This window comes from Salvelinus namaycush, chromosome 3, assembly GCF_016432855.1.
Source record: "Salvelinus namaycush isolate Seneca chromosome 3, SaNama_1.0, whole genome shotgun sequence".
Classification (NCBI taxonomy): Eukaryota; Metazoa; Chordata; class Actinopteri; order Salmoniformes; family Salmonidae; genus Salvelinus; species Salvelinus namaycush.
In genome coordinates this window covers 59,033,747-59,056,246 of record NC_052309.1, presented here as the reverse complement: position 1 = coordinate 59,056,246, position 22,500 = coordinate 59,033,747, and the positions used below count along the sequence as shown (strand labels likewise).

The following is a 22,500-nucleotide window of genomic DNA, read 5'->3' as shown; positions in this document are numbered from 1 at the left end:
CTTGATAAACTGTTGAGTGTGAAAAACCCAGCAGCATCGCAGTTCTTTACACAAATCGGTGCCCCTTGCACCTACTACAATACCCTGTTCAAAGGCACTTCAAACTTTTGTCTTGACCATTCACCCTCTGAATGGCACACATACACAATCCATGTCTCAAGGCTTAAAAATCCTTCTTCAACCTGTCTCCTCCCCTTCACCTACAATGATTTGAAGTAGATTTAACAAGTGACATCAATAAGGGATCATATCTTTCACCTGGATTCACCTGGTCAGTCTATGTCATGGAAAGAGCAGGTGTTCTTAAAGTTTTGTACTCTCAGGGTATCCGTTTGGGCCTCATGCGGTCAATTTGCAATGTACACATTTTTTATGTTCCGGCCCCCCGACCATCCGCTCTAGGAAAGAAAAGTCTCATGGCTGAATGTAATTGTGACCACTGGAATAGGGGGAACTCTTGGTCACAATTAACAACTTCATACTTTGTTTATCTAAATATTAAAATCATGATGTTTAGGCCGTCAATGGCCTTCATTGGAATGTTGTTGCATATCAACACGTACATTCAGGTCAATGAGAAATACGTGCACTCAGGCTGTCCGGAAGGCCAAAATTAGATACTTTAAGGAGCGGTTCTCTCTGTGGGTCTAACCCCAAGAAGGTCTGGATAATGGTTAAAGACCTGGAGAATAAACCCTCCTCCTCACAGCTGCCCATGTCCCTTAACGTTGATGATGTGGTTGTTACTGACAAGAAGCACATGGCTGAGCTCTTGTATCACCACTTCATTAAGTCAGGATTCCTATATGACTCAGCCATGCCTCCCTGCGCGTCCAACATTTCCTTATCTCCCACCCCTTCTAATGTGACAAGCCCCGATGCTCCTCCCTCTTTTTCCTCCGCTAAAAAGTTTCTCCCTGCAGGCGGTCACTGAATCTGAGGTGCTAAAGGAGCTCCTTAAACTTGACCCAAATAAAACATCTGGGTCAGATGGTTTAGTCCCTTTATTCTTTAAGGTTGCTGCCCCGATCATCGCCAAGCCTATCCCTGAACTTTTTTAACCTGCCTCTCCTTTCTGGGGAGGTTCCCATTGCTTGGAAGGCAGCCACGGTTTGTCCTTTATTTAAAGGGGGAAATCAAGCTGATCCTAACTGTTATAGGCCTATTTCCGTTTTGCTCTGTATATCGAAAGTGTTGAAAAACTTGTCAATAATGAACTGGCTGGCTTTCTTGATGTCTATAGTTTTCACTATGGTATGCAATCTGGTTTCTGCTCAGGTTATGGATGTGTCATTGCAACCTTAAAGGTCCTCAATGATGTCACCATTGCCATTGATTCTAAGCAATGTTGTGCTGTTATTTTTATTGACTTGGCCAACGCTTTTGATACGGTAAACTATTCCATTCTTATGGGCCGGCTAAGTAGTATTGGTGTTTTTGAGGGGTCTTTGGCATGGTTTGCTAACTACCTCTCAAAGAGTGCAGTGTATAAAGTCAGAAAATCTGCTTTCTCAGCCACTGCCTGTCACCAGGGGAGTACCCCAAGGCTCAATCCTAGGCCCCACACTATTCTCAATTTACATCAACAACATAGCTCAAGCAGTAGGAAGCTCTCTTATCCATTTATATTGCAGATGATAGTCATATACTCAACTGGCCCCTCCCCGGATTTTGTGTTAAACGCTCTACAACAAAGCTTTCTTAGTGTCCAACACGCTTTCTCTGCCCTTAACATTGTTCTGAACACCTCCAAAACAAAGGTCATGGGGTTTGTTAAGAAGAATGCCCCTCACCCCACCAGTGTGATTACTAACTCGTGAGGGTTTAGAGCTTGAGGTAGTCACTTAACACAAGTACTAGGGAGTATGGCTGGACGGTATACTGTCCTTCTCTCAGCACATATCAAAGCTGCAGGCTGAAGTTAAATCTAGACTTGGTTTCCTCTATCGTAATAGCTCCTCTTTCACCCCACCTGCCAAACTAACTCACATTCTGTTAAAGGTCCCCAAAGCACACACATTCCTGGGTCACTCGTCTTTTTAGTTCGCTGCAGCTAGCGACTGGAAAGAGCTGCAACAAACACTTACACTGGACAGTTTTATCTCGATCTCTTCAAAGACTCAATCATGGACACTCTTACTGACAGTTGTGGCTGCTTTGCGTGATGTATTGTGATCTACCTTCTTGCCCTTTGTGCTGCTGTCTGAGCCCAACAATGTTTGTACCCTGTTTTGTGCTGCATCCATGTTGTGCTGCTGTCATGTGTTGCTACCATGCTGTGTTGTCGTCTTAGGTCTCACTTTATGTACTGTTGTCTCGTCGTGATGTGTGCTTTGCCTTTTGGTAGACCGTCATTATAAATAAGAATTTGACATGCCTTGTTCAATAAAATTACATTTAAAAAATCAAGTACCACTTGATTTATTATTTAGGTTTGTACGCCTTTTATAGGGGGCTACCTAAATAAAGTCTTGCCCAAACAACATTACAATAAAGAAATGAAAAAACAGAAAAACCGACAAAGACAAACAGAAGGTAAATAAAGTGATACAGGCCTGTCAGTTGATACATTAGTCTTCATATGGTCACCCTGCTAGCATTTTAAAAGCATAGGTCACCGCTATATCTGTATCTCTCAACACTTTTAGCATCTGCAAATTGTGCATGGAGAGCACTTGGCTGCAATCCACGATTTCATTAATTTGCTTAACAGGCTAAAAATGTTTCTGGTTAACAATTAATTATCTTACTGTAATAGTTTTCGAATAAAATGGTCTAAAAATAAATCAGGCTAGGTCTGATTTAGGCTAGGTCTACTATATTTATTTATTCATCAACTTTCCTAATATTAAACACTGCGTATCTTTACTACAGGAGTATAGCCTACCTGGCTGGCATGAAAATGAACCACGGGAAAAGCGTCCTCCATTCGCTTTTTAAGTGCATAGACAACATGTATTTTTTCCTGCTGCCCCTGTTTCGAGACAGGTGCATGATAATGGTCCATTCTAAATCAAAACAGATTTCTCACATATTTATTATATTTAAAGACCAGATTAAATCAAGAATAATCTGATGGGTGACAATATTAGCACTTGTGAATGATGCCCAGCATAAGGTAAGAAACAATGCCTTTTTTTGTTGACTTTTTTGAATCAGTCGCACACCTCATTTAGCCTAGCCCCATAGGCCTATATGTTTTGATAATGTTTGTATCACAACTAAAGTGGACAAATTAAGCACATGAATCTGCTTTACAAGTTGTGTAGAGCCAAACTGACATACATAAGCAGTGTGTGAGTTTCAAGTTTGGGGAAGATAAGTTTCACCATAAAAATGCACATGTTATAATAAAAAATGTTCCTTTATAATAAAAGCATTACATGCATAGTCACATTTGCAGTCACTTTTGATAATGGTGTTTTCCTGCGAATGGAAAATTTGCGCTTATAGCCTACTGCCATGTGCGCATTGCTGCTCTTATGAAGAAATAGCCTAATCGTTTAGCAACGTTTTAAGCTAAACGTTCTGATCTGTTGCGTCAGTCACATTGCGTAAAAAAGTTGTTTTGTATTCATTTGAGAGCTATCGTCCGAGACTGTTAGTAATATTTATTTCAATATTTATTTCACCGCAGTTGCGGTGCCGATGTGTCTGTCTTCACTTGTATCCAGTTGTGCAATTACTTAAGTAAAAATACTTTTCTGGGGGTATCTATACTTTACCAAAAATAATTTTGGACTACTTTTACTTCACTACATTCCTAAAGAATATAATGTACTTTTTACATTTACATTTAAGTCATTTAGCAGACGCTCTTATCCAGAGCGACTTACAAGTACATACATTCATACTTTTTTACTCCATACAGTTTCCCTGACACAAAGTACTCGTTACATTTTTATGCTTAGCAGGACAGGAAAATGGTCAAATTCACGCACTTATCAAGAGAATATGTGGTCATCCCTAGTGCCTCTGATCTAGTGGACTCACTAAACACAAATGCTTAATTGTTGGAGTGTGCCCCTGGATATCTGTACATTTTTTAAACAAGAAAATAGCGCCTTCCGCATCGCTTAATATGGAATTTGATACGTAAGTATATTTTAGAAATTACATTTACTTTTGATACTTAAGTATATTTAGAACCAAATACTTTTACTTTTCCCCCAATTTTTTTAACCTTGTTTTCTCCCCAATTCCGTGTTATCCAATTGCTAGTTAGTCTTCTCTCATCGCTGCAACTCCCATACGGACTCGGGAGAGCGGAGGTCGGGAGCTGTGCCTCCTCCGAAACCCAACCGCGCTGCTTCTTGACACAATGCCCACTTAACCCAGAAGCCAGCCACACCAATGTGTCGGAGGAACGCCTGGCAACCGTGTCTGCGTGCACTGCGCCCGGCCCGCCACAGAAGTCACTAGTACGCGATGGGACTAGGACATCCCTGCGGGCCAAACCCTCCCCTAACCCGGATGACGCTGGGCCAATTGTGCGCTACTCAAGTATCACAATTGGGTACTTTTTCCACCACTGCTTGTAGCCTGTGAGGAAAAACCCGTTCACGTGATGGAGAGCCATGTGAGTGAGAGGTGCTTTGGAGCATGCAGGAAGGAACAACGCAGTACTCCGGGCCAAGGGCACAATAGCCAAGGCATCGATTGTTTTTCTTTTTTTTAAGGTGCATTACGGCCACACAAAGGGGATGCCACAGTGAAATTCAAGACCTTGTCAAGTGCTTGTCAAATTGTGAATGAGAGACTGATGGTGTGAGCAGAGCTTATGCCTTTCAAGCAACTTTTAAAAAATCTAAACGTATGCTATTCATTTCTTCTGAAAAATACAACATTTTCTTATCATGCTTCTTTAGACCTCTCTAAAATAATGGATTTATTGTGAAGGTGTAGGCTATTTGTTTTGGATTTATTAGACTTTTTAAAATGTAGATGTTCCAAAAGTATGCATCGGGGGCTTGTAGGCTACGTGTGGAAGCCAGGAGATGTAAAATGTTTGTTCATGAACGGTCAATTAACGTGAGACCGACAGTTATTTGCTTGACAATCACCGGCTGACGGAATTTCATGACCACCACAGCCCTAGTTCAGAACGCTTTTTGTTATTGGTCTATTAACTAATTCAGGTGACGTCACCAGGCAAGCCGAAACTCCACCCATGCAAAGTCTGCTGATTTAGAAGGTCCTGTGAAGGTTGTATTTTCAACCAGCAACTGTCAGGAAATAATCATTCTATATATTTTTCACACTTTTACAGTGTTAGTTTCATCAACTGTTGTACAATATCTAAAACACAGGATAAAACTGAATTTTGACTGCTCCGGGCCTTAAACATTTGCATTGGCCATTGGAAGCCTTTATTATAGGTTATCATCCCCATGTCATCATCCAGTCCGACACAAACACTATGTACAGTTGCAGTACAGTGCTGAGAAAGTTTGTGAACCCTTGAGCGTTTTCTGTATTTCTGCATAAATTTGACCTAAGATGTGATCAGATCTTCGAAACAAGATGTTTTGTTGTAACCTCTGTAATCTTATCACTCATCATGATTCTTGATTTTTCTTGATCATGGCATTATCAGGATTAATTTAGGAGAAACGTCTTCTATTCTTACAAGGGACTCAAATGAAGCAGATGCTAAGCTACAGGACTTTTTTGCTAGCACAGACTGGAATATGTTCCGGGATTCTTCCTATGGCATTGAGGAGTACTCCACATCAGTCATTGGCTATATCAATAAGTGCATTGTTGACGTCCCCACAGTGACCGTACGTACATACCCCAACCAGAAGCCATGAATTACAGGCAACATCCGCACTGAGCTAAATGCTAGAGCTGCCGCTTTCAAGGAGCGGGACTCTAACCCGGAATCTTATAAGAAATCCCGCTATGCCCTCCTACGAACCATCAAACAGGCAAGGTGCCAATACAGGACTAAGATTGAATTGTACTACACCGGCTCCGACGCTCGTCGGATGTGGCAGGGCTTGCAAACCATTTGACTACAAAGGGAAGCACAGCCGAGAGCTGCCCAGTGACACGAGCCTACCAAACAAGCTAAACTACTTCTATGCTCGCTTCGAGGCAAATAACACAGAAACATGCATGAGTGCACCAGCTGTTCCGGACGACTCTGTGATTACGCTCTCCGCAGCCGATGTAAGACCTTAAAACAGGTCAACATTCACAAGGCCACTGGGCCAGACAGATTACCAGGACGTGTATTGCGAGCATGCGCTGACCAACTGGCAAGTGACTTCACTGACATTTTCAATCTCTCCCTGTCTGATTCTGTAATACCAACATGTTTTAAGCAGACCACCATAGTCCCTGTGCCCAAGAACACTAAAGTAACCTGCATAACCCGTAGCACTCACATCTGTAGCCATGAAGTGCTTTGAAAGGCTGGTCATGGCTCACATCAACACCATTATCCCAGAAACCCTAGACCCATTCCAATTTGCATACCGCCCTAACAGATCCACAGATGATGCAATCTCTATTGCACTCCACACCACCCTTTCCCACCTGGACAAAAGGAACATCTTTGTGAGAATGCTATTCATTGACTACTGCTCAGCGTTCAACACCATAGTGCCCTCCAAAGCTCATCACTAAGCTAAGGACCCTTGGACTAAACACCTCCCTCTGCAACTGGATCTTGGACTTCCTGGCCGCCTTCAGGTGGTAAGGGTAGTTGATTACACATCCGCCACGCTGATCCTCAACACGGGGGCCCCTCAGGGGTGCGTGCTCAGTCCCCTCCTGTACTCCCTGTTCACTCATGACTGCACGGCCAGGCACTACTCCAACACCCTCATTACGTTTGCAGATGACACAACAGTGGTAGGCCTGATCACCGACAACAACGAGACCACCTATAGGGAGGTCAGAGACCTGGCCGTGTGGTGCCAGGACAACAACCTCTCCCTCAATGTGATCAAGACAAAGGAGATGATTGTGGACTACAGGAAAAGGAGGACCGAGCAAGCCCCCATTGACGGGGCAGCAGTGGAGTAGGTTGAGACGTTCAAGTTCCTTGGTGTCCACATCGCCAACAAACTGACATGGTCCAAGCACACCAAGACAGTCGTGAAGAGGGCACGACAAAACCTATTCCCCTCAGGAGACTGAAAAGATTTGGCATGGGTCCTCAGATCCTCAAACGCTTCTACAGCAGCACCATCGAGAGCATCCTGACTGGTGGCATCACTGCCTGGTATGGCAACTGCTCAGCCTCCAACCGCAAGGCACTACAGAGGGTAGTGTGTACGGCCCAGTACATCACCAGGGCCAAGCTTCCTGCCATCCAGGACCTCTATACCAGGCGGTGTCAGAGGAAGGCCCTACAAATTGTCAAGGACTCCAGCTACCCTAGTCATAGACCGTTCTCTCTGCTACCGCACGGCAAGCGGTACCGGAGCACCAAGTCTAGGTCCAAGAGTCATCTAAACAGCTTCTACCCACAAGCCATAAGACTCCTGAACATCTAATCAAATGGCTATCCAGACTATTTGCATTGCCCCCCCCCCCCCTTGAAATACATCCACAGGTACACCTCCAATTGACTCAAATTATTTCAATTAGCCTATCAGAAGCTTCTAAAGCCATGACATCGTTTTCTGGAATTTTCCAAGCTGTTTAAAGGCGCAGTCAACTAAGTGTATGTAAACTTCTGACTCACTGGAATTGTGATACAGTGAATTATAAGCGAAATCTGTCTCTAAACAATTGTTGGAAAAATTACTCTTCATGCCTAAAGTAGATGTCCTAACCGACTTGTGTAGAGTATATTGCTCTTCAATAAGTATATTTATTGGGCGTTTTAGCAAATGCATGCAAACATATGTACAATTTAGACATACTAACAGTAACACAATAAATGAACATACACAAGGTACAGTATTGAGGTATGCCATTTAAAAAATAAAAGATTTTCCATGTGACAGTCATAATCAGATTGATGTACATTTAATGTACATTTAGTTGCTTATATTTTTTGTTCAAAAGTGAGGCCACCATTTCTTTGTCTCTGGACAGGTGCACTGATTGGTTTGATTCAAATAATGTTGGTGTGTGTGCACGTTTTGTTTTTGCTGTGATCGTGTGTATAATTCGTAATTCTACTTTAGGAGAAAAAAATGTTTAACCTTTTTTTAACTAGGCAAGTCAGTTAACAAATTCTTATTTACAATGACGGCCTACACCGGCAAAACCCTAACGACGCTGGGCTAATTGTGCTCCGGCCTATGGGACTCCAAATCACGACCAGTTGTGGTACAGCCTGGAATCGAACCAGGGTCTGTAGTGACGCCTCTAGCACTGAGATGCAGTGCCTTAGGCCGCTGTGCCACTCGGGAGCCCAAAAGAAAAGGCTACGGAATGCACTTTTGCAGTGATGTTAGCACAAATTGATGTGTGTGTTCTGTGTGTGTTACTGCAGCTGATCCAGTCTCCTACCATGGCCTCTCTGGGACTGGTTTTGCTCAAGACCACATCCGAGGAGCTGGCGTGCCCACGGGAGGATTTGAGCGTGGCACGGAAAGACGAGCTGCGCAAACTGTTGCTGGAGCAGGTCCCCACAGTGCTGGGATTACTGACAGGTGAGCAACTTCGCCCATTCATTACAATGGCAAGTTGGGAGGTGAAACACTGGCCGTTACCCAAGCGGAGCGGTTCGCGGTGTTCATGCACGTTAGCACTGCTTGGATGGCAAAAGTTGAGAAATTCAACTAAGCTGCACTTACGTTAGTCAGCCAAAATTGAGTAGGATGTACCATGGCTAAAGCAGTCTGGCTTGCTCTGTAAAACTTGCGCAGCACATGGATTTTTTGGGGGGGTGCATTATGGCCACGGAGGGGATGCCGCTGTGAAATTATCAAGTGCTTCTCAAATTGTGAATGAGAGACTATTGGAGTGTGTATTGCCTGCGCAAAAAATAAAGCAGAGCTCATGCCTTTTCAAGCGACTTTAAAAAAAATCATCAGTCTCGTAATGCAGCCTTACAATGTATTAAAAATCTAAACGTATAGCCCAACATTTGTAGAACTAAAGTTACATTAATAACTCTAAATTAAGCATATAGGAGGACCTATTTCTTTGTTAACCGCTCTACACAGAATAGCATGTGCGCACTCCCTCAAATCGTTTGGAGAAAATATTTATATTTTATTCAGCTTTGTTCAATTGTATTCTTCATACTATAAAATAATTTTACATAATGCCACGGAATTATAAGGAAATGTTGTCTGCTAAATAAACAAATGTAGCCCACAGCCATTTGGCATAGCCACATCAGCACCTAACATAAGGACAAATCAGAGTATGCTATTAATTTCTTCTGAAGAATACTACATTTTCTTCATACCATGCTTCTTTAGACCTGTCTAAAATAAATAATGGATTTATTGTGAAGGTGTAGGATATTTTACATGGATTTATTAGACTTTTTAAAAAGTAGATGTTCCAAAGTCTGCATCAGGGGCTTGTAGGCTATGTGTGGAAGCCAGGAGATGCTCAATGATTGTTAATTAACGGTCAATTACCGTGAGACCGACAGTTATTTGCTTGACAATCACCGGCAGACTAAATTTCGTGACCGCCACAGCCCAAGTGCTGACTGAACACATTTGTCCAAGAGGAAGATGAGTTCTTGCTGGCTAAGTGTTGACACCTCAGTCAGTTCCCATGACATTTGAACTTCTTTTTTTCTTCACAGTGCAGTGCATTTCAAATGCTCCTTGCTTGATGTGATGTGCCAATACAGAATCCTTTGGTTCTATCAATAGCATGCTTCCAGTTACAGTACCTTCAGAAACTATTCACATACCTTTACTTTTTCCACATTTTGTTACAGCCTGAACTTAAAATATATTAAATGTAGATCTTTTTTTTTGGTCACTGGCACAATACCCCATTACGATTATTCTTCTAAACACAATACCCCATCATGTCAAAGTGGGATTATGTTTTTCAATTTTTTTTAACAAATTCATTAAAAATGAAAAGCTTAAATGTCTTCAGTCTAATTATTCAACAACTTTTGTTATGGCAAGCCTAAATAAGTTTAGGAGTAAAAATGTGTTTAACAAGTCACATAATAAGTTAAACAGATTCAACCACAAAGACCGGGGAGGTTTTCCAATGCCTCGCATTGCCCTACTTTGGGCACCTATTGGTAGATGGGGGGGAAAAAGCAGGCATTGAATAGCCCTTTGAGCATGGTGGAATTATTTATTATACTTTGGATGGTGTATAAATACACCGTCACTACAAAGATACATAACTCAGTTGCTGGAGAGAAGGAAACCACCTGTGGATTTCACCATAAGAGCAATGGTGACTTTAAAACAGTTAGTTTAAAGGCTGTAATAAATAAATCAACAACTTTAGTTACTTCACAATAGTAACTTAATTGACAGAAAGAAGTGAAAGAAGGAAGCCTGTCAATAATAAAAATATTCCAAAACATGCATCCTGTTCGCAACAGTAACACTGCAAAAAATGTGGCAAAGTAATTTACTTTTTGTCCTGAATACATTTTATGTTTGTGGAAAATCTAATACAACACATTACTGAGTATGACTCTACATAATTGTCATGCATAGTGGTGGCTGCATCATATTATGCAGAGTTTTTCCAGAACAAAAAAGAAACGGAATGGAGCTAAGCACAGACTAAATCCTAGTAGAAAACCTGGTTGTCTGCTTTCCACCAGACACTGGGAGATGAATTCACCTTTCATCAGGATTATAACCTAAAACACAAGGCCAAATCTACACTGGAGTTGTTTACCAAGTAGAAAGTGAATGTTCCTGAGTGGCCGCGTTACAGTTTTGAATTAAATCTGCTTGAAAATCTATGGCAAGACCTGAAAATGGTTGTCTAGCAATGATTAACAACCAATTTGACAGAGCTTGAAGAATATTGAAAATAATAAATGGGCAAATGTTGCACGATTCAGGTGTGGATAGCTCTTAGACTTACCCAGAAAGACTCACAGCTGTAAATGCTGCTAAAGGTGATTCTAACATTGACCCAGGAAGTTGAATACTTATCTAATCAAGATATATTAGTGTTTTATTTTATAATTTTTTTCTCACAAATGTATTTTGTGTAGATTGTTGACATGAAATGGTATGGCAAAATTAGTTGTGGGTAAGTTGAAGCTCATCTACTGCATTTCTACACAACAAAACAAAAAACCTCTAATGCTATTTAGAGAACAGCAAAAACAAACAAATGACCCCAGACATTAGTTATCAGCACAATATAAAATGTAAAGGTCTGTGGAAAGGCATATACAACGTCAACCAGTACTAAAACGGATCATAAATTGACTCATTTACTTGTGGAACAGTAAAACGTCAAATGCTGACATCTGTAGCTATTTTTTTCACAATAAAATTGCACCTTTATAATAAAGATTATATGCATCTATAATCGCATTTGCAGACTAATGTAATATAGGCTACGATTCCTAATTTGAGTATATTGCATAGCCATAATTTAGGCTAATAATATAACTCAATCACTGTTAGCAAGACAGTTGTGAACAATGCGCGTAGGGACAGAGTAGGCCTAATCAGAAACCTTTCTTCTCCTTTCATAGCACGGGAAAAATGTGCCATTTTATAAACCCGAACCAAATGGATCGCTCCGACAGAGTGAATCACGTGGCTATGGCTTGCTAAATAAAACAGGCAGACCGGCATCGAGGCATTGTTACTGTTTGATTGAACATTCGAATGGGCAAAACGGGGGACCTAAGTGACTTTATTAAATGCAATCATCTAGGGCTGCGAAAAGGTGGAGACACAAATTTTACAATGCATCCATCTAACCTGGAGGAGGAAATTATTGTCCGCCCTACGATTGTATATAGAAATACTGCATAGGCCTATTTAACTGCTTTTCACTTGCCGCTGCATATCAACAATCAGCTATTTGGTGGGCTATTTGCCGGGTGCAGTGCCCAAATTGCAAGCTTAAAACAATCCACAGCTAATTTTTTAAATGTGGCCAAATCATGCTCTCTGGGTAAGTATTTAGAATGATTTATTACTGTATAGGCACGAGTAATTATATAACTAATTTTGGAAAATTCAATTTCAAATGCCGACATCATATTTAAAGCAATCCGTGCACTGCCTAAACGGCTGACCGGCAAAGCAAACTCTGGAATGGTCTCTGCTCTCTTGTGAGAGAAAGGGGCGCCGGCTGGCAGCTTCTCCCCAATAGATGCTCAGCATTGTCCTAAAGCCAGCCACCCAATATGTTAAACAGCTGTTGCATTTTAAACGGGGATTGGAATGATTTTATTCTACTTTTTTTGTAGCCTTCTACATTTTTGGTCTTGAGCTAGGGTATGGCTGATGCCCCTGAATTCTATGTTTTTTGCCATGACTAATGCCGTGTCTGCTCAAACATATCAAAATCAATGGGCATGTGCCCTGAATTCCCAGTTTTGGTAATTTTCTATTCTACCTTTTTTATTTGATTATTAGTTCTCAATGGTATTCTAAAAATATATATACAGCTCTGGAAAAAATTAAGAGACCACTGCAAAATGATCAGTTTCTCTGGTTTTACTATTTATAGGTATGTGTTTGGGTAAAATTAACATTTTTGTTTTATTCTATAAACTACTGACAACATTTATATGTAATATTTTAGTGATGCACCGATATGACATTTTTAGCTGATACCGATATCCGATATTTCCCTTGCCAAAAAACCTGATACCGATACTTAAAATTTTAGCGGTCTTTTAAGCATTCTAGTACAGTTAAATGGTTAACACACACATAGACGCAGCGGTCTAAGGCACTGGATCACAGGCGTCTCTACAGTCTTTCATATGGCACAACGATTCATCGATACGTATGCTATGATGCTGGGAAAGTTGTCTGGCGCACCTACAGTGCTGGTCATAAAAAAAGCTAGCTAGCTCATGGAAGCAAACAATGTTCTTCTCCAGAAACATAGCAAAATGACAATCTGTTTCAGTAGCTATCGTTAGCTAGCTAACTATATAGCTAGGTGTCATCTAAAATAGCCCTAATTTATAAGACCGTACTATTTTGATTAATGGTGGTCAGACCCATCTATGTGAAGCTAGCCACAATAGTGCACTTTGCGGTTAGCCTTCAAAATAAAAGTATGTCATTGACGGTGATGCAAATTAATACAAATAGTAGAATTAGGCCATAATTGAATATATAATGCTAAACAAGGTTGGAATGTTATATAAAATCAACAAAAGACTAATTTGTTAATTTGACAATCTGAAAGCACACTGATGTATTATACTTTAGAATTGCATTTGAGGCATACTTATTTCACTGTACAGCCTTACCTATGGATTGTGGATCAATGACATGGGGTATCAGTCTACTCGGTGACACCCAGAGAACATTAGCATCGTAGCTCTAATTGCGGGACTCTGAAACAACTGTTTATTAAGCCACATTTATTGTCAACCTATGTGTATTGAACACTATTCCAGAGGGAAAACAATACTGCGTGGATGTTTTGGAGTCTAACTCTGAGGAGGACGTTGGGAAAAGATATATTGGGTATTGAGTAGACTGTTACCCCATTTCATTGATTACCCCAATCCTTAGGTAAAGCTGTACAGTGCAATATGAATGTCAATACACGCAATAGGCTGACTGGGGAGGTGATGTCACACAGTCACAGTCCCCCGATAAGAGCTACAACGCTAATATTTGCATAAACTCTTCACAGTGGTGTTCTGTGGGTGTCACCGAGTAGACTTGATACCCCATTTCATTGCTTCACATTCCAACCTTGTTTAAAATGATCTAGTCTTAATATGGCATGATTCCACCAATTGTAACCTTCTGCATCACTTTCAAAGAGATACTTTTATTCTGAAGGTGAACCGCAAATTCCACTATTGTGCCTAATCCTTATTGTGGCTAGCTTCACAACACTACCCGGTCAGGCATTTTTAGCTAATATCGGCCGATTCCGATATGTTCACCGATATATCGTGCATTCCTAATATAAACTCATTAAAAAAAAGAAACGTCCCTTTTTCAGGCCCCTGTCTTTCAAAGATAATTAGTAGAAATTCAAATAACTTAACAGATCTTCATCGTAAAGGGTTTAAACACTTTCCCATGCTTGTTCAATGATCCATAAACAATTGGAATGGTCGTTAAGACGCTTACAGACTGTAGGCAATTAAGGTCACAGTTATGAAAACTTAATAGAAAGGCATCTGCAGTGTCCTGACTCTGAAAAACACCAAAAGTAAGATGCCCAGGGTCCCTGCTCATCTTCGTGAATGTGCCTTAGGCATGCTACAAGGAGGCATGAGGACTGCAGATGTGGCCAGGGCAATACATTGCAATGTCCGTACTGTGAGACGCCTAAGACAGCGCTACAGGGAGACAGGACAGAGCGCTGATCGTCTTTGCAGTGGCAGACCATGTGTAACAACACCTGCACAGGATCGGTACATTTGAACATCACACCTGCGACAGGTACAGGATGGCAACAACTACTACCCGAGTTACACCAGGAACGCACAATCCCTCCATCAGTGCTCAGACTGTCCGCAATAGGCTGAGAGAGGCTGGACTGAGGACTTGTATGCCTGTTGTGCCTATGGGCACAAACCCACCGTCGCTGGACCAGACAGGACTGGCAAAAAGTGCTCACCGGGGGTGATGGTCGGATTCGCATTTATCGTCGAAGGAATGAGCGTTACACAGAGGGCTGTACTCTGGAGTGGGATCGATTTTGGAGGTGGAGGATCCGTCATGGTCTGGGGCGGTGTGTCACGGCATCATCGGACTGAGCTTGTTATCATTGCAGGCAATCTCAACGCTATGCGTTACAGGAAAGACATCCTCCTCCCTCATGTGGTACCCTTCCTGCAGGCTCATCCTGACATGATGCCACCAGCCATACTGCTCGTTCTGTGCGTGATTTCCTGCAAGACAGGAATGTCAGTGTTCTGCCATGGCCAGCGAAGAGCCCGGATCTCAATCCCATTGAGCACGTCTGGGACCTGTTGGATCCGAGGGTGAGGGCTAGAGCCATTCCCCCCAGAAATCTCCGTGAACTTGCAGGTGCCTTGGTGGAAGAGTGGGGTAACATCTCACAGCAAGAACTGGCAAATCTGGTGTAGTCCATGAGGAGGAGATGCACTGCAGTACTTAATGCAGCTGGTGGCCACACCAGATACTGACTTACTTTTGATTTTGTCCCTCTCTTTGTTCAGGGCCACATTATTCAATGTCTTATTCACATGTCTGTGAAACTTCCCTGACAACAGCTCTGTGCTTGTCGTGGCAATTTCCTGTATTACCAAATGAGGAGAGTTACAAACCACACACCAGTCAGAGTTATACTTAAATTTCATCTTTAATAATATGTGAGCTTTACTATAGCCCTTTGACTCTCAGATCAATTCAGTGTCTATAATTAATTCTGAGAGTCCCTACAGTCCAATACAAAGATCTATTATAGCCAAGATACACCCATCTCAACTTACATGACGAACCACAGATCTTAGGAAAACTTCACAAAGGGCCTTTTACTTGAGAAAGGAGTATCCCATAGCTAGATGGCATTAGCTATAAATTATCGTTCAGTTTGGTCTCTAAAACGAGGTTCTAATCTCGTTCCTGGTACTTCATAGTACCAAAACATTACCTCATCCAAGGCATAACTCAATTGTCAACTCTATATTCTCCCATCTCAAGTAAACCCCCTCTTCTCCCCACTCCTCTTTATAAAAATTCAGAAAACAAAACATATTTTAAGTAGGTTTAAAGATTAACTTCTTGTGAATCCAACCACTGTCAGATTTTTTTTTTTTTTATGCTTTACGGCGAAAGCATACCTTACGATTATTTGAACATAGCCCAGCAGACAAATCATTACAAACAGTAACCAGCCAAGTAGAAGAGTTACACAAGTCAAAAATAGAGATAAAATTAATCCCTTACCTTTGATGATCTTCATATGGTTGCACTCAGCAGACATTCATTTACTCAATAAATGTTCCTTTTGTTCGATAAAGTCTCTTTTTATATCCAAAAACCTCTGTTTTGTTCGTGTTTTCTTCAGTAATCCACAGGCTCAAATGCAGTCAAAACAGGCAGACAAAAAAATCCAAATTCTATCCGTAAAGTTCATAGAAACATGTCAAACGATGTTTATATTCAATCCTCAGGTTGTTTTTAGCCTAAATAATCGATTAATATTTCAACTGGACAATAACGTCGTCAATATAAAAGGTAAACAAGAAAGGCTATCTCTCGGTCGTGCGCATGAAAAAGCTCTGTGACACTTTAGGGACCACTCATTCAGCCTGGTCTTACTTCCTCATTTTTCAGAATACAAGCCTGAAACAATTTCTAAAGACTGTTGACATCTAGTGGAAGGCAGAGGAACTGCAATTTGAGTGCTAAGTCAATGGATACTGTAATGGCATTGAATAGAAAACTACAAAACCAAAAAAAAAAATATTTCCCGAATGGATTTTTCTCAGGTTTTTGCCTGCCAAATCAGTTCTGTTATACTCACTGACACTATTTTAACAGTTTTGGAAACTTTAGAGTGTTTTCTATCCAAATCTACCGGTTTATATGCATATCATATCTTCTGGGCCCGAGAAGCAGGCAGTTTAATTTGGGCATGCTTTTCATCCAAAATTCCAAATGCTGCCACCTACCCTAGAGAAGTTAATCACGCCATCCCTTCACATGGTTTAACAGATACATTCACTTATGAAGACAATGTTCCATTCTGACCTCTCCCCTCTCTGGGCCCCAAGTGACTTTTCCCTAGCTGAGAAGGGAAAAGTGCAACTGCCAACAGTATAGTCCAAAAGGAGACATTCTAATGACAAGTATCTCACATAAGCATATTATGTAAATAAAACATCTTATTTATCTATGTTACCCAACTAATTCTGATTCATCCTCCACACGCTGCTCCGTGAAGCGCAAGAAGTATGAATGCCCTGACTTCTGCAGAGACCGTATCACTGTAAATGCTGCGTGGCTAATGCAGACGTCAGATTGACCATGCAGCGCCCAGATGCACAATGCACTTCTCTCTCCAGAATGCACTCTCTCCCGCCAATTTATCCACATTCATTGTTTCTTAACTTCATTGTGTGAACTGTTTGCATTAGACTAACAATCAATTTCAATTCCCTATTACATACTGTATTTGATATCATTCCGCTCTAGTCATTACTATGAGCCCGTTCTCCCCAAATTGTTTGCCACCAACCTGTGATCTTTACTACCCCCCTCTCTTTCTCCCCACATCGCTCCCTCTGTTCTGTATGTTTTAGAGGTGTGATATGCGCACATACATAATAACACTTCTCTACATTTCTACCCTGCAGGTATCCTGGAGACGATTTGGGATAAGCACAGTGTTACAGCTGCCACCCCCCCTCCCTCTCCCACCTCGGGCGAAAGCGGTGAGAATGTGGGCTATAAATCAGGGGGCACATTTAATTCCAGAAAGCTGTTCACACCCTTTACGGATCTGACTAGATTGTATAGACTGGCTGTAAGTAGGTTATGCTACTGCTTTCACCCACCCAGTCATCTTAGATCTACAAGGGGGAGTGAACAATGGGGGAGGAGAGGAGACAACTGTGCTAGGTGTGTTTGTGAAGGTTGTATGACAATGTGTGTGTATATGAGAGAGGGAGCAGGACTGGGAGAGATTATGTTAACCTGGCATCTCATTTGTCTTCGTCCCCCTCCCTTTAAGCAGAGTTGCTGGGCAGTCTATTGCAGGGCACCCAGTACTCCAAGCTGCTATCCCAGCCCATCCCAGCACTGGATGATGACAGTCAACAGTTGTGCTCCCTAGCTCTGGAGTGTCTGGCCCATCTATTCAGCTGGATCCCCCTTTCTACTAGCATCACCCCTTCCCTCCTCGCCTCTATCTTCCACTTTGCCCGTTTTGGCTGTGACCTGCGGGTCAAGCCCAAGACTCCCCCTTCCATCTACTCGTCATGCTCGTCCAATGGCGAGCATGCTCCCCCTGCCAATGGCGGAGGTCGGCCCGGGCATCAGACGGGCGGCGGCGGGCAGGTGGACAGGTCGCGGCTTGGAGTGCTGGCCATGACGTGCATCAACGAGCTGGTGTCCAAGAACTGTGTGCCCCTGGACTTTGAGGAGTACCTACTGAGGATGTTTCAGCAGACCTTCTTCCTGCTACAGAGGCTGACAAGGGAGAACAACGCACACACCGTCAAGAGCCGGCTGCAGGAGCTGGACGAGAGGTAGGCCCACACATGGAATTAAATAGAACACATACAGTAGACAGTGCCTTCAGAAAGTATTCACACCCTTTTACTTTTTCCACATTTTGTTGTTACAAGGTAGGATTGAAATGGATTTGTCTTTTTTTTTTCAATTATCAACGAAAAATTCTAACATTTGTCAAAAAAATGAGAAACATAACAAATATATATATATATTTTTTTTTTTTTATCAATATATATATACACTGCTCAAAAAAATAAAGGGAACACTAAAGTAACACATCCTAGATCTGAATGAATGAAATATTCTTATTAAATACTTTTTTCTTTACATAGTTGAATGTGCTGACAACAAAATCACAAAAAAATTATCAATGGAAATCAAATTTATCAACCCATGGAGGTCTGGATTTGGAGTCACACTCAAAATTAAAGTGGAAAACCACACTACAGGCTGATCCAACTTTGATGTAATGTCCTTAAAACAAGTCAAAATGAGGCTCAGTAGTGTGTGTGGCCTCCACGTGCCTGTATGACCTCCCTACAACGCCTGGGCATGCTCCTGATGAGGTGGCGGATGGTCTCCTGAGGGATCTCCTCCCAGACCTGGACTGAAGCATCCGCCAACTCCTGGACAGTCTGTGGTGTGGCGTTGGTGGATGGAGCGAGACATGATGTCCCAGATGTGCTCAATTGGATTCGGGTCTGGGGAACGGGCGGGCCAGTCCATAGCATCAATGCCTTCCTCTTGCAGGAACTGCTGACACACTCCAGCCACATGAGGTCTAGCATTGTCTTGCATTAGGAGGAACCCAGGGCCAACCGCACCAGCATATGGTCTCACAAGGGGTCTGAGGATCTCATCTCGGTACCTAATGGCAGTCAGGCTACCTCTGGCAAGCACATGGAGGGCTGTGCGGCCCCACAAAGAAATGCCACCCCACACCATGACTGACCCACCGCCAAACCCTCCAGGCAGCAGAACGTTCTCCACGGCGTCTCCAGACTCTGTCACGTCTGTCACATGTGCTCAGTGTGAACCTGCTTTCATCTGTGAAGAGCACAGAGCGCCATTGGCGAATTTGCCAATCTTGGTGTTCTCTGGCAAATGCCAAACGTCCTGCACGGTGTTGGGCTGTAAGCACACCCCCCACCTGTGGACGTCGAGCCCTCATACCACCCTCATGGAGTCTGTTTCTGACCGTTTGAGCAGACACATGTACATTTGTGGCCTGCTGGAGGTCATTTTGCAGGGCTCTGGCAGTGCTCCTCCTTGCACAAAGGCGGAGGTAGCGGTCCTGCTGCTGGGTTGTTGCCCTCCTACGGCCTCCTCCACGTCTCCTGATGTACTGGCCTGTCTCCTGGTAGCGCCTCCATGAACTGGACACTACGCTGACAGACACAGCAAACCTTCTTGCCACAGCTCGCATTGATGTGCCATCCTGGATGAGCTGCACTATCTGAGCCACTTGTGTGGGTTGTAGACTCCGTCTCATGCTACCACTAGAGTGAGAGCACCGCCAGCATTCAAAAGTGACCAAAACATCAGCCAGAGAAGCATAGGAACTGAGAAGTGGTCTGTGGTCACCACCTGCAGAATCACTCCTTTATTGGGGGTGTCTCGCTAATTGCCTATAATTTCCACCTTTTGTCTATTCCATTTGCACAACAGCATGTGAAATTTATTGTCAATCAGTGTTGCTTCCTAAGTGGACAGTTTGATTTCACAGAAGTGTGATTGACTTGGAGTTACATTGTGTTGTTTAAGTGTTCCCTTTATTTTTTTGAGCAGTGTATATATATATTGATTAAAAAATATATGTATTTAACCCCCTGAGTCAACACATGTTAGAATCACATTTGGCAGTGATTACAGTACTGGTTGACGTTGTATATGCCTTTCCACAGACCTTTACATTTTATATTGTGCTGATAACTAATGTCTGGGGTCATTTGTTTGTTTTTGCTGTTCTCTAAATAGCATTAGAGGTTTTTTGTTTTGTTTTTTTGTGTAGAAATGCAGTACATGAGCTTCAACTTCCCCACAACCCACTTTGCCATACCATTTCATGTCAACAATCTACACAAAAGAGTGAGAAAAAAATTATAAAATAAAACACTAATATATCTTGATTAGATAAATATTCAACTTCCTGGGTCAATGTTAGAATTACCTTTTAGCAGCGCTTACAGCTGTGAGTCTTTCTGGGTAAGTCTAAGAGCTTTCCACTCCTGAATTGTTCAACATTTGCCCATTTATTATTTTCAACATTCTTCAAGCTCTGTCAAATTGGTTGTTAATCATTGCTAGACAACCATTTTCAGGTCTTGCCATAGATTTTCAAGCAGATTTAATTCAAAACTGTAACGCGGCCACTCAGGAACATTCACTTTCTTCTTGGTAAACAACTCCAGTGTAGATTTGGCCTTGTGTTTTAGGTTATTGTCCTGATGAAAGATGAATTCATCTCCCAGTGTCTGGTGGAAAGCAGACTGAACCAGGTTTTCCTCTCGTGTGCTTAGCTCCATTCCATTTATTTTTATCCTGAAAAACTCCCCAGTCCTTAACAATTACAAGCATACCCATAACATGATGCAGCCACCACTATGCTTGAAAATATGGAGAGTGGTAGGTACTCAGGACAAAATGTTAATTACTTTGCCACATTTTTTGCAGTATTACTTAAGAGGTTAAGTGCCTTGTGGCAAACAGGATGCCTGTTTTGAAATATTTTTATTCTATACAGGCTTCCTTAATTTCACTCTGTCAATTAGGTTAGTTTTGTGGAGTAATGTAACTACACTGTTGTTGATCCATCCTCAGCTTTCTCCTATCACAGCCATTAAACTCTGTAACTGTTTTAAAGTCGCCATTGGCCTCATGGTGAAATCCCTGAGCAGTTTCCTTCCTTTCTGGCAACTGAGTTAAGGACTCCTTTATCTTTTGTAGTGACTGGGGGTATTGATTAGGGAAGACCCCATTTAGTCGATTGTTTGTTCGATAGGCTGTTGGTTGATTGAGATTATTTTTTTCGAGCTGTCCCAATGTTTTTTCTTTCTTTCATGGTGAACAGGACACCTGTCTGATTCGTTGTGGAGGCCATGGGGATGGCACAGACCATCACTCTAAGATATGTGATACTGAAATTGTATATGGTTGCCTCATGCAACCGCAATATGTCTGATAAAGCAATTTCACAGATTTGGCTGTTTTTAATCTATGCTAATGCTGTAATAAAAGCTTTACAGTTTTTTTTCCGTTAGAACAAACTGATATTACTTATTTATTTAGCGTTTACGCTGTTCCAAATAGGCAGAAGAAGAATATTGTAATCTAACAGCACCTGTTTGTCACACATAATATGCACACAGCTCTCACTCCTATACCCTAATTTGTCTTGCTCTCCTTGTTGTTATTATTATGATCGTCATTATAATAATAAGTAATGTCGTTATCATTAGTAGGTTACTCTTTAGCCTTGTATAACCACAATCGAGCTGTAGGCCTAAGAGGAAGTCCTGTTTAGTCTTAATACCGTAACTTACTTAGGCCTATATTTCAATATATAGGTTACTGTATCAATCATTCATTCATTCGTTCATGCCATCACACAGAATACAGGACATTCATGTTTTGAAATGCAATCAAGCATTTTAGTTTTAAAATTAAATAACTAAGGGAGCTTTGAATAATTAGCCAAAACAATAAATAAACCACAATTCACGACTGCATGCAACTCTTTTTGTCTGCTGTATCAAAGGCTTTATACACTGCTCAAAAAAATAAAGGGGACGCTTAAACACAATGTAACTCCAAGTCAATCACACTTCTGTGAAATCAAACTGTCCACTTAGGAAGCAACACTGATTGACAATAAATTTCACATGCTGTTGTGCAAGTGGAATAGACAAAAGGTGGAAATTATAGGCAATTAGCAAGACACCCCCCAAAACAGGAGTGATTCTGCAGGTGGTGACCACAGACCACTTCTCAGTTCCTGCTTCCTGGCTGATGTTTTGGTCACTTTTGAATGCTGGCGGTGCTCTCACTCTAGTGGTAGCATGAGACGGAGTCTACAACCCACACAAGTGGCTCAGGTAGTGCAGTTCATCCAGGATGGCACATCAATGCGAACTGTGGCAAAAAGGTTTGCTGTGTCTGTCAGCGTAGTGTCCAGAGCATGCAGGCGCTACCAGGAGACAGGCCAGTA

The 22,500-nt window shown here is 41.9% G+C and overlaps 1 protein-coding gene across 1 annotated transcript in view; it reads left to right on the top strand.

Moving 5' to 3' along the window:
- Positions 1-22,500, top strand: part of xpo6 (exportin 6) — a 70,887-nt gene that overhangs the window by 8,464 nt on the left and 39,923 nt on the right. Inside the window, exons 5-7 of the mRNA XM_038980080.1 lie at positions 8,459-8,618; positions 17,414-17,491; positions 17,794-18,307. Coding sequence (XP_038836008.1) covers positions 8,459-8,618; positions 17,414-17,491; positions 17,794-18,307 — 752 coding nt within the window. The remainder of the gene's footprint in view (positions 1-8,458; positions 8,619-17,413; positions 17,492-17,793; positions 18,308-22,500) is intronic.